General features: G+C 38.2%; 1 protein-coding gene across 1 annotated transcript in view; it reads right to left on the reverse strand.

The window, feature by feature from the left end:
* Positions 1–1,542: 1,542 nt before the first annotated feature.
* ZC2HC1B (zinc finger C2HC-type containing 1B) overlaps positions 1,543–13,781 on the reverse strand; it is a 56,672-nt gene continuing 44,433 nt past the window's right edge. The window contains exons 7-8 of the mRNA XM_021709747.1: positions 2,459–2,543; positions 1,543–1,725 (exon numbers count right to left, since the gene is read on the reverse strand). Coding sequence (XP_021565422.1) covers positions 2,473–2,543 — 71 coding nt within the window. The 3' untranslated portion in view covers positions 1,543–1,725; positions 2,459–2,472. The remainder of the gene's footprint in view (positions 1,726–2,458; positions 2,544–13,781) is intronic.

Here is a 13,781-nt window from a genome sequence, read left to right on the forward strand (position 1 = left end):
TTACATATTCCTTATTGAGATTTCTTCAGAAAGTATTATGACCCTTAAATCTGACAGGCTTATTTTTGTTTACCTCTAAATGGGGTGGAGGTAGCAGAGAAAGGGAAGCCTTGAATTCACTTGCCCATCCAAGAAGTTTATTGGCCAAATGTGAAACCCTGGCCCACAGTGCTTAATGACACTGATGACCATAAGAGACAAACAGCTTCCCAGGGCTGGCCTGTAGCATGTGGAACTGACAGTGAAGCTTAAACTATGAGATCCAGCCATCAGACAGACTGGGGTCCTTAACTAAAACTGAACCAGTGGGGAGGACGAAGTGATACAGGTTACTCCGTCAGTAGCAGTCCACTGCCCTGAGATGCCTCAGTTGGTTCCCATACCTCCTTTTTCCCTGTCCCAGGGAAGGCAATCTCCCAGGAAGAGGTGAGAAAGTAGTGTTCACCTCAGCTAAATCCTCCCAATATCTACTTACAGAAGCTTCCACAAACACTTCCGCATGGCTTAATATTGTCTCCCATCAATTCGAAAATACATACTTGACCTTCCTGAGCACAAAACGCAGCATTTGGCATTTGTCCCCAAAATACAGATCATAAGAATTTCAGATGTGTTTGCTACACTACAAGCAAGGGTAAACTGGGATTCTCCTACTTAAATTTAGACAGAAAAAATTGGCATTATTTTCCTAATTAAAATTTTTGGTGTTTAAGAAAAAGTTCTTAGGTTAAAAAACATGAGATAAGTTTAAATGCCCCTACAAAAAAAAATGTATTGACCCAAAGAGAAGGAATAGTTGAATTATCTCACACCAGAGCTGAATAAACCAATGGTAAAGAAATGAACAAATGACTTCCCCTTCGGCCATCATAAATAAGTGATGGGAGGAAACTTAGAGCATTCTTCCACAGGATAGGAGGACTTGCTAACCTTTTCCGTTCACTTCAGTGTCTCCCCCAAGTCTGTGTGACTGTTTATGTGAGACAGTTCTATGTGGTAATATAGACGAACATTTACAATAGGCATTGGAACTCATTACAGTTTAATATGCCAATATCAAAACTGTCATTTCACAGCTATTATATAAAATGAAGTTAGTTCATTTTTTTTTTTTTGAGATAGAGTCTCACTCTGTCACCCAGACTGGAGTGCAGTGGCTGCTCCCGGCCACTACAGCCTCGATCTGCTGGGCTCCGGCGATCCTTCCGCATCAGCCTTCCAAGTAGCTGGAACTACAGGCGCACGCTACCAGCCCGGCTAATTTTTGATTTATTGTGGAGATGAGGTCTCACCAAGTTGCCCAGGCGGGTCTCGAACCCGCGGGCTCAGGTAATCCACTCACCTCAGCCTCCCGAAGGTGCAGGATTATAGGCTGAGCCACCGAGCCCAGCTTAGTTAATATTTTTAATGATTTTCTTTGCAATTAAATAGTGCTAGCACTCCAATGACTATTCTACTAAAAGGGACTAATACCAAAGCAACATTATCTTTCAAAATCTATTAAATGTCCAATTAAAAAAAAACTCCAAGTAAATCTTTAAGTCATGTATTACCATACAGGTGGATATGTTTAATGGTTTTGAACATTTCAAAGGGAGTAAATAAAAATGTGAAGCTTGAGAAGCATCATGGGTGTTAAACGGACATCGTATCTACCGTTGCATCCCCTCACGTGGCCTTCCTGGATCTACAACCATCCAGGCTGATACATTCCAGGGAGCCTGTCTGAAAGCAGAAAGAAAACACATTTACTTTAGAACTTCATTGTTTCCACATTGAGAATGTTAAATAACATAGGTCACTATATTTTTGGATTGTTTTATAAACAATTCACCATCTCAGGGCTATCCTTTTTGGGGGGAATATGTTTAGAAAAAGGGATGAGGCTGGGTTCGGTGGCTCAGCCTATAATCCTAACACTTTGGGAGGCAGAGGCGAGTGGACTACCTGAGCCTGCGAGTTTGAGACCAGCCCGGGAAACTTGGTGAGGCCTTGTCTCTACAATAAATCAAAAATCAATCGGGCATGGTAGTGCGTGCCTGTAGTTCCAGCTACTTGGAAGGCTGAGGCGGAAGGATCGCTGGAGCCCAGCAAGTCGACGCTGGTGTGGCCATGAGCATGCCATGGCACTCCAGCCTGGGTGATGGAATGAGACTCCAACTCAAAAATTAAAAAATTTAAAAAAAGGGATGAGGCAGTAGCCTTCCAGGTCAAAAGTGAGGATCATTTTCTTTTCTTATTGAGTCATTAATGAGAAACTTAATATCCTTTTCAAACTGTATGTTTAAAAGAAGAGTAAGTTTCAAGAACATATATTTTGTTAACCCAACTCAGAGTTCACCTGAGTTCTCTTTAGTTTTCAGTTATAGATCCATTCTCTTAAAGGTCATTAACTGTATCTTGCAATTAGATGATCAGCAACAGCCAGATAAGATGTTTTTGTTTTTGTTTTTCTTACCTGGCCTCTTGGAGTTAATCTTTTTTAGAAGATTTACTAAATCGTTGTCTGAGTTTTGCTCCAGAAGCAGGGTCCACAGCTAATCCTTTGCAAACATAAAGAGATTTCTTACTGTGACAAAACAGAACATTACCAAAAAGAAAAGAAATGACAGGGAAATCCTCACATTGAATTCAAAAGTCTCCCTTCTTCCTTTCTGGGGTTGGGGGGTGCGGGGTAGAGACTCTCTTAGGAGGAGCAAATAATAAGGAAACGAAGACTGTCTCAGGTGCCTTCTCCCGCCTGCCTCCAGCCCTCTGTTTACCATGGACTTTGGACCAGCCCCTCAGATGACCCACCATGTATACTGTGACTCTCAACATCCCTCTCCACTACTACCCCAGCTTTCAAAATGTCCCCTGAAAGTTTTTATCTTACAATTCTTTACCAGCCATCATACAAGAAAGGGTTTGATAAGCCTTATTCAAGCATATGCTGCCTCCCTCCCAGGGTTTAGATACGTGGCAATGAACTCATTCCACAAACAGCATTCCTTTCCTTCTGCTCAGCAGCACCATTAGGTATGGAGATGAAGTGTATATGGACACAGGCATACCATCCTATAGTATGGTAATTTTGACCATGTGGTATAGGACAGGATTCTCAGAGAAGTCATTTTTTGTAAAAAGGAACAAGTCCCCTCTGTCCTAGAGGTTTCATTTCTACTGTGTTTTATTAAGGGACGATATCAAGGAAAGTAGGTATCAAACTCTCAAAGGATACAGGAATAGAGCTTTCAGTGTTAGTTTTGCCCAGAGATATAAAGGCTTTAATTCTGCCAAAGAATCATCAACTGACACCTTGATACTCATTAGAGTTGCTACCCAACTAAATTAGATAAAGGAGGGGATGCCAGTGTGGGTCAGATATTTAATTGATAAAAACGCACTGACTCCAGAAGTAAAAGCAGAGCCCACAGCAACAAAGCTGTATAAACGCAACTCACGACTAACCACATGAAGCAATGCAGGCAGAACCCAGAACTACATTTTCACAGTGACTTTAGTCTCTGTAGGAAGGTACTGAAACAGCTGCTTCTCAGCAATACTTTCCCAGTCAATTAGTCACCCTTATACCAAAGACCTCCAGAAAATAGCCACCAGTATGTAACTGCTGACTAGGCCACAAACTTATTCCCACAGGAACACTAGAATCTTTGTAGAAATCCAAGAAGAATCACTACTTTCAAAAACAATTTCCTAATATATATCTATAGCTTACAACTTATTTTTTTTGGATCCAGTTGTCCCAAAGCAGACAAAGATTTTAAAAATAAAAATCTCTGCCATTTCCTATTAATTTGCTTGTTCTAGTTGCTTAACCTCTCTGTGCTTTCCTCATCTGTCAAACAGAGAAATGCACAGTACATTGACCTCCTAGAGCTATTTTGAGGATTACACGAGATTATTCACAAAGTGCTTAAAAGAGTCCTCAGTGGGAGAAGTGGGGGCTACTGCCCATGCACAAGACTTAACTTAGTATAGGAAAAAAGTAGAAGAATCAACCTGTTCAGTAGCAGGAAGACAGCTAAATGATTTCAAACATATTCCTGCAATAGTATGCTATGTGTTCAAAGAAACTCTTCTGCCATAGGGAAATATTTAAAATGTGTTAGATGAAAAAAATCAGTATGTATAACAACACTTTTTTTTTTTTTTGAGTTGGAGTCTCACTCCATTGCCCAGGCTGGAGTACAGTGGCACACATGCTCACAGTCACCCCAGCGTTGACCTCAGCCTTCCAAGTAGCAGGAACTACAGGCATTTGCTACCACGCCCGGCTATTTTTTGATTTATTGTAGAGACGAGGTCTTGCCAAGTTGCCCGGGCTGGTCTCAAAGCCCGTGGGCTCAGGCAACCCACTTACCTCAGCCTCTCAAAGTGCTGGGATTACAGGCTGAGCCACCAAGCCCAGCCAAGGAAGAATTTTTTTTAATTTAAATATAAATGTTAACAGTGGTCATGTTACGGTGTTAGGGTGGTAGAATTATGAATGATTTTTATTTTCTTTATACTTTTTCTTCTATTTTCTACAACAAGCATGAACTTCTTAAATGTTTTTGTTGTTGTTGCTATTGTTGTTTTAAGTTGGAATCTCACACTGTCACCCGGGCTGGAGTGCAGTGGTAGGATCACAGCTCACCACAACCTCAACTTCCTGGGCTCAGGCAATTTTTCCACCTCAGTCTCCTGAGTAGCTGGGACTACAGGCACATGCCACCATGTCCAGTTAATTTTTTATTTTTTGTAGAGACGAGGTCTCCCTATGTTGCCTAGGCTGGTCTCAATCTTTGAGGCTCAAGCAATTCTCACAACTCTGCCTCCCAAAGAGCTGGGATTATAGGCATTAAGCCACCACATCTGGCCTTGCATAATTTTTTAAATGACATTTCGCAAAAGAAATTTTAAGCAGGGTAAATTAAAGTGACGAGAAACAAAAAGTCCTTAGGCCACTATAACTGCAAGAGGCATGCAAAAACACAACTTACATGTGAGTGCCAAAGAAATGGCAAAGATGTGAGTGCCAAAGGAAATGGCACCAGTATCAGCATAAATGATGTGAAGTCTGCGTGTCTCACCTGGCATGTATAGTCCTCCAGGCTCTAGGGCCAGCCTCCATATAGGCATTAGGCCTGGTCTACACTCCAACTTGTTCCTACACTTTGCCCAAACAGACCATTTGTTTTCAGAGTGTGTCCTCTGCATTCTTATTTTTATATCCATGCTCATTCCTTCTTTAACTTTTCTCTATTGGTCAAAATCTAGCTCATCTCAAATGCCTCCACCTCCATAAAACATTCCCCTCTCTCAGAATGTCATCTCCTTCATAAAGCCTCCTGGGAAACATTGATCTGTTTCTTGTATTCTGAGTACTATTATATTCCATGGTAAAATATTAGATGTAATTATTAACTGTCCCTTCTAATAGATTTTTAAGGATCCACAGGCATAAACAAATATGCACATTAATTATGTGCTGAATATGAATGAATGAATATGCGTGGGCATCCATGGCAGTTAACTGGCATAGCAACTTCATTTACTATCACATGCTCTTTTGTGTTAGAAGTTTCCCATGCCAAGTTTTCTCATAAGACTCTGAGATTGATAACTTACACACATGTATCGCCCCTGCTTTGAATTTAGAAAGTGTCATAATTGGGAGGCACTAAATGCTTATTTTACTCAAGAGAGTTAAGAAAGCCAGAATTTTAGGAGTTTAACTACTAGCTAGATGAAAGACAATAACTGGATTTATACAACATCAAAAATGAACAGAAATTTAAGGAGGAGAGCAACACCAATGGCCTAAACTACTGATTGTCAATCTGGAAAGAGCAAAATCCAATTTTTAAAAGTCCCTCATGAGTTGCCCCGCCTGCTGCCACAGGAGCCCTGTATAACCTTTACGGGCCTGAGGACAGGCCTTCCCAGCCTGCTGGTAGCTACACACATTATCCAGAGCCGGGGCATTGAGTAGTTCTGACCACCACAGCCTATGCTCACATGCAACCTCAAGACCCTGAGAACAGGCCTGCCCAACCTGGTACCATGTCCACCAGTGCTCATGTGCATTATCAGAGCCTAGGGATCAACCTGTTTCACCTGCCACTAACTACATCCATGCATTCCTCCTGGGGCTCTAAGGACAAGCCTGCTCAGCCTGCCAGCACCTGCACACTATCCATGAACCTGGGGACTGACCCACCCTATCCACCACCAATAGTGTCTGAAGATGGGCCTGCCCAGATTGCCGCTATCACCACTAGTATCTCTCACATACTCCCTGGGAAGTTGAGGGCTGACCTGTCACTGCTATTGCCATTGCCAACCCCATACATGCCTGAGGATCTGTCCAGCACATCATGGCCACTGCTAGCATCTGGGCAAGCCACCTGGCGGCCCAAAGATCAGCCAGTCTGTACTTGCTAACACCAGTGCCTGCATATGCCCCCTGGGGGCCCAAGGACAGGCATACTTGGCCTGCTGCTGCCACCACTGGGGCCTGAGAACCAGCTTGGCTAGTATTCCCATGCCCAGCACAGCCTCATCACAGCCTCCACTAACAACCATAGTCTTAGCTACTGAGGAACTGAAACACCATTGAGCTGATTATAGCCAAAGAAATCACATGGAGACAATTCTACTGTACACAACCAGAATCAAAGCTAAAAAGTGCCTGGCCCAACCAACATCATAGATAGCTATACATAGAAACAAGCCTTTCCCTATGAAAGTCTATTCAAAAATTGAAAGAAGCAACTGTTACGTCAGGTGCAAAGATATCAGCATAAGAATATAAGAAACATAAAAAAGAAAGACAAATGACACTTCCAAAGAAACAATAATTCTCCAGCAACAAATTCCAACAAAAAATAATCTGCGAAAAGCCTGAAAAAGAATTCAAAAACCATTATATTAAAGAAGCTCAGTAAGATGCAAAAGAACACAGATAAATAATACAAAATAATCAGAAAAACAATTCATGATCTGAATGAGAAATTCAACAAAGAAATAGATACCATAGAAAGTAGCCAAATATCATGGAACTGAAGAATACAATGAATGAAATTAAAAAATACAATTGGGGTCTTTAACAACAGCTAAGATAAAGCTGAAGAAAGAATTTCTGTACTTGAAATCAGGTCTTTTGAAATAACACAGTCAGAGGCTGGGTGAGGTGGCTTACTTGTAATCCCACCACTTTGGGAGGTTGAGGCGGGAGACTTGCTTGAGACCAGGAGCTCAAGACCAGTCTGGGCAACATAGCAAGACCCCATCCTACAAACAATTAAAAACTAAAAAATAAATAACAAAGTCAGAAAATGATGAAAAAAAGAATGAAGAAAGCCTATGTGACATTTGGGACACAATAAAGCAAATTGTGGTATTCCAGCAGAAGAGATATACAAAGGGCACAGAAAACCCATTAAAAAAAATAATAGCTGAAAATTTCCCAGGTCTAGTGAGAGACATTTATATACAGGAAGCTCAAAGATCCCCAGATAAATTTAATCCAAAATTGTCTTCTTCAAGGTACATTATGGTTAAACTGTCAAAAGTTAAATAAATTCAAAAAAACAGCAAAAGACAATCTTCAAGTCACATATAAGGAAACTCCTATCAGATGGCAGTAGATTTCTCAGCAGAAAACTTACAGGTCAGAGCTATTTGGATAATATATTCAAAGTGCTGACAGAGAAAACTGCAAGCAAAGGTATCCTTCAAAAATACAGAAGAGGCCGGGTTTGGTGGCTCATGCCTGTAATCCTACCACTTCAGAAGGCTGAAGCAGGAGGACTGTTTTAGCCCAGGAGTTTAAGACCAGCTAAGGTAGCATAGCAAGACCTCATCTCTACAAAAACTCAAAAAATTAGCCAGGTGTGGTGGTGTATGCCCGTAGTCCAAGTTACTCAGGAGGCTTAGGCAGGAGGATCACTTGAGCCCATGAGTTTGAAACTGCTGTGAGCTGTGATTGTGCCACTGAACTCCTGCCTGGACAAAGAGTGAGACCTTGGCTCAAAAACAAACAAACAAACAAAAATGAGGGAGAAATACTCTTCAGACAAGAAAGAACTGAGGAAATTCATCATCACTAGACTGACTGTACAAGAAATGTTTAAGGGAGTCCCACATCTGGAAGTGAAAGGATTATATCTACCATCACAAAAACACACAAAAAAATATAAAACACACTGGTAGAGCAGACATACAAATAAGAAAAAGACTCAAATGTTTAGAACTGTTATGTCCTCTTGCTGAATGGATCCCTTTATTATTATATAATGACATTTTTGTCTCTTTTTACTGTTTTTTGACTTAAAGTCTGTTTTTATCTGATATAAGTATAGTGACTCATTTTGGTTTTTGAAACTACTATAGAAAACCACCAAACCGCAGTAACAAACAATAAGAGAGAGAGAAAAAAGGAATATACAAAATAACCATAAAACAATAAAATGACAGATATAAGTTCTCTCATGTCAATAATAACTTTGAATATAAACAAATTAAATTTCCCACTTAAAAATTTAGACTGACTAAATGGATTATAGAAAACACACAAGACTACATGCTGCCTATAAGAGTCTCACTTGACCTATAAAGACACATACAAGTTGGAAAATGAAGGAATAGAAAAAGATACTCCATGCAAACAAAAACCAAAGCAAGCAGGAGTAGCTATACTTAGATAAAACAGACAATAAGTCAAAAACAGTAAAAAGAGACCCCCAAAAAGGTCATTATATAACGATAAAGGAATCAATTCAGCAAAAGGACATAACAATTCTAAACATAAATGAACCCAACATCAGACACCCAGATATATAAAGCAAATATTACTAGATGTAAAGGGAGAGATAGACTCCAATATAATAGCTGGGGACTTCAGAACCCCACTTTTAATATTGGACAGATTATTAGAAACTGAAGAGTATACATTCTTCTTATCAGCACATGAAACATTCTTCAGGAAAGATCATATATTAGGCCACAAAGCAAGTCTCAACACACTTTTCACAAGTAAAAAATCATTTCAAGTATCTTATCAGACCATAATGAAATGATACTAGAAATCAATAATAGGAAGAACTTTGGAAACTATACAAATACATGACAATTAAGCAACATATTCCTGAACAGTAATTGGATCAATGAAGAAAAAAGGAAGGAAATTTTAAAAATTTCTTGAAACAAATGAAAATGGAAACACAACATACTAAAATCTATGAGATATAGCAAAAGCAATGCTAAGAGAAAATTTTATAGCACTAAATGTCTACATCAAAAAAGTAGAAAACTTTCAAATAAACAACCTAATGATGCACCTCAAAGAACTATGAAAGCAAGAATAAACCAAACTCAAAATTCATAGAAGAAAAAATTAAGAAAGGTCAGAGCATAAATAAATGAAACAGAGACTAAAAAGTAATAATACTAAAGATCAACAAAATGAAAAGCTGGTTTTCTGAATAGATAAAACCCAATCAATAAACCACTAGCTAAATTAAACAAGAAAAAGAGAGAGAAAACACATAAGCCAAATCAGAAACAAAAAGGGAAACATTACAACTGATATCACAGAAATACAAAAGATCATCAGAGACTATTATGAAGAAATATATGCTAACAAATGGAAAACTTAGGAGGAATTGATAAATTCCTAATGACACACCAAGATTCAATCAAAAAGAAATAAAAAATCTGAACAAAACAATAATGAATAATGAGAGTGAATCAGTGATACAGTCTTCTAACAAAGAAAAGCCGAGGACTGATGATTTCTATTGCTGAATTCTATCAAACTTACAAGGAAGAACTAACATTAATTCTTCTCAAACTATTCTAGAAAATTGAAAGGAAGGAATTCTTCCTAATTCATTCTATGAGATGAGCATTACTCTGATGCCAAAACCAAACAAGGACACACACACAAAATAAACTGCAAGCCAATATCTGAAAAACATAGATGCAAAATTCTCAGCAAAATAATAACAAATCAAATCCAAGAAAACAAACAAAAAATAAATACACCATGATCAAGAGGGATTTATCTCAGGAATACAAGGATGGCTCAACATATGCAACTCAATATATGTGATACATCATATCAACAGAATGAAGGACAAAAACCATATGATCATCTCAATAGACAGATAAAAAGCATTTGATAAAATTCAACATCCCTTCATGATAAAAACTCTCAAAAAATTAGGCACAGAAGAAACATACCTCAACATAATAAAGGTCATATATGATAAACCCACAGCTAACATCATCCTAAATGTGGAAAAGCTGTAACAAGACAAAGATGCCCATTTTTACCACTTAATTTTTAAAATTTATTTTTATAGAGATGGGGTCACCACTTTAATTCAACATAGTACTATAAATCCTAGCCAGAGAACTAAGGCAAGAGGAAGAAATTTTAAAAAATACAAATTGGAAAAGAGGAAGTAAAACTGTCCCTCCTTGTAGGTGACATGATCTTATACATTAAAAAAGCAATGACTCCACAAAAAAACTCTTAGAACTAATAAATTAATTCAGTAAAATTGCAGGATATGGTACGAACTCAGAAATAAAGCCACATATTTACAGTCAACTGATTTTTGACAAAGGTATCAAAGAACATGTATTAGGGAAAGGATACCCTCTTCAACAAATGGTGCTGAGAAAACTGGACATCCAAATGCAGAAGAATGAAACTAGACCCCCCTATTCCTCAATAAACACCAAAATCAACCAAAAGTAGATTAAAGACTTAAATGTCAGACCCAAAATTATAAACTACTAGAAGAAAACATAGGAAAATGCTCAAAGACATTGATCTAGGCAAAGATTTTATGGCTAAGACTTAAAAAACACAAGGCAACCAAAAGAAAAATAGACAAATGGAATTATATCAAACTAAAAATCTTCTGCATAGCAAAGGAAACAATCAACAGAATGAAGAGACAACCTGATGAATGGGAGAAAATATTTACAAACTACTCATCTGACAAGGGACTAATACTCAGAATATACAAGGAACTCTGGTCAGGTGCAGTGGCTCATGCCTGTCGTCCCAGCACTTTGGGAGGCTGAGGTGGGGGGATTGCTTAAGATCATGAGTTTAAGACCAGCCTGGACAACATAGCAAGATCCCATCTCTACAAAAAATAAAAAATACTTTTTAAAAAATTCTCAAACAAGAAACTCAAACAACTCAATAGCAAAAAATAAAATAAAATAATTTCATTTAAAAATGGGGAAATAATCTGTGTAGACACTTCCCCAAAAATATACATCTCTCTCACCCTTGGTTACAGGAAAAAAAAGACAAATGACCAACAGGCATATGAAAAATGATCAATACCACTAATCATGAGGGAAATACAAATCAAAGCCACAATGAGATATTATCTTAATTACAATGCCTATTATCAAAAAGATTTTTAAAATAACAAATGCTGGCAAAGATGCAGAAAAAAGAGAACATTTATACACTGTTGTTGAGAAAGTAAATTAGTATAGCCACTATGGAAAACAGTACAGAGGTTACTCAAAAATTAAAAAGAGAACTACTGTACAATCCAGAAATCTCACTGCTGGGTATTTATTCAAAGGAAAGGGAATCAGTTTATCAAAGGGATACCTGCACACCCATGTTTATTGCAGCACTACTCATAATTACCAAGACATGGCATCAACCTAAGTGACCATACACAGATGAAGAAAATGTGGTATATATACTCAATGGAATACTACCCATCCATAAAAAAGAATGAAATTCTGTTATTTGCAGCATGAAACTAGAGTCCATTATGTTTAGTGAATTAAGTCAGACACATGTTAAGACAAATATCAAGTGTTCTCATTCATACTTGGGAGCTATAAAAGTTGATCTCATAGAGGTAGCGAGTAGAATGAGTTACCAAAAGCCAGGAAGGGTGTGGAGGGCAGAGTAGTGGTGGAGAGAGCTTGGTTAATGAGTACAAACATACAGTTAGATAGAAAGAGTAAATTCTAGTGCTCGATAGCATAGTAGGATGACTACAGTTAACAATAATATATTTTATTTTTTATTTTAAAGATGTAGAACAGAATATTTGAAATGTTCCCAACTTAAATAAACCATAAATGTTTGTGGTGACAGACATACTAAATACCCTGATTTGATCATTACACATTATATGCATGTAACATAATGCCATATATACCCCATACATATATACAAATATTATGTACCAGTAAAAATAGTATCATGTTACAAATAGACTAATACAAACCAGAACAAAGAAATGGACACAAGGTGAGATTCTCTTTAATGTATGGGCCTATTTGCATCAGTAAAAGGCATCCAGCAATTTTTTCCCATGTCTTAAACATTTTAGAGAGTTAATCTTCCCTCAGTATACTGCTGTTTCCTCCCCAGAATGGTTCCAAATGACATGAGACTAATTTAAAGGCACACTAACCCTAGCAATTTTATTTTTAAATGTAATCAAATAAGATCACAGAAAAGAACAAGAAATTAATTTTTAAAGTGTCTTAGACCAGCCTGAACAACATGGTCATACCTCATCGCTACAATAAATCAAAAAATTAGCTGGGTGTGGTAGCACATGCCTGTAGTTCTGGCTAGTTGGAAGGCTGAGGCAGAAGGATTGCTGGAGCCTAGTAGATGGATGCTGGGGTGGTCATGAGTGTGCTACAGCACTCCAGCCTGCGTGATGGAGAGAGACTCCAACTCCAAAAACAAAAGCATCTTAAGTCTGAAATAAAAAGCTATCTCCTAAAGCTAATTAATCACAATTCCACTCATATGCTAGTAATTTAAGTGAGAAATTATGGAATCAAGATTTTCAGGCTAAGTACAATGATTCATGCCTGTAATTCCAGCACTTTGGTAGGCTGATGTAGGATTGCTTGAGCCTTGAAGTTCGAGACCAGATTCAGCAAGAGAGAGATGTAAGACTTCATCTCTTCAAAAATAAAAATAAAAAAATTCACCGGGAGTGGTAGTGCATACCTGTAGTCCCAGCTACTTGGGAGACTTGAGGCAGAAGGATCACCTGAGTCCAAGAGGTCAAGGCTGTAGTGACCCATGATTGTGCCACTGCACTCCAGCCTGGATGACAGAGTGAGAGCCCAACTCCCCCCCCCCAAATTTTTTTAACTTTTCCCCCTATATTTTATTCAACAATACTTATTGATGCATCATACATGCCACAAATAATCCCCCCAAAACTGGGAATATTGCAGTACAATGAGCAAAGATATATTAGACAATTCCCTACTTTCTTGAAACTTACATTTCATTTTAGAGGAATGGGGAGATAAAATGAGTTAAATATGTATAATTAGATGGCAAAAAATGCTGTGGGAAAAAAGGTACAAATAAATTATGGAAGGCATGCTTAATTTTAAGTACAGAGGTTGGTGAAGACTCACTGAGAAAATGACACTTCAGAAAAGAACTGAAGGAAGTGAATGAGTGAGCAGTGAAGATTAGTAAAAGAATGTTTTTGGTGTCAGCAGGGAAGTAGCCAGTGTAAAGGCCCTGAGGCAAGAAAGTGTATGTATGTTATGGTCCAGGAACACAGAGGCCACTGTAACTGGGCAGCATTGAGAAGAAATAGTAGAAAGTGAGCTCAGATGGTATTACAGAGCCTAGTGTGGGCCATTTTAAGAACTCTACCTTTTACTTAGTGACATCACAGGGTGGCTATAAAATACCAATATCTAGTCAAGAAAAAGCCTAGTCAATCTGCATCTTCCCAGCCATGAATGAGCTGTCC

This window comes from Carlito syrichta, unplaced genomic scaffold (genome assembly GCF_000164805.1).
Source record: "Carlito syrichta isolate Samal-C Ts95f unplaced genomic scaffold, Tarsius_syrichta-2.0.1 Scaffold279568, whole genome shotgun sequence".
NCBI lineage: Eukaryota > Metazoa > Chordata > Mammalia > Primates > Tarsiidae > Carlito > Carlito syrichta.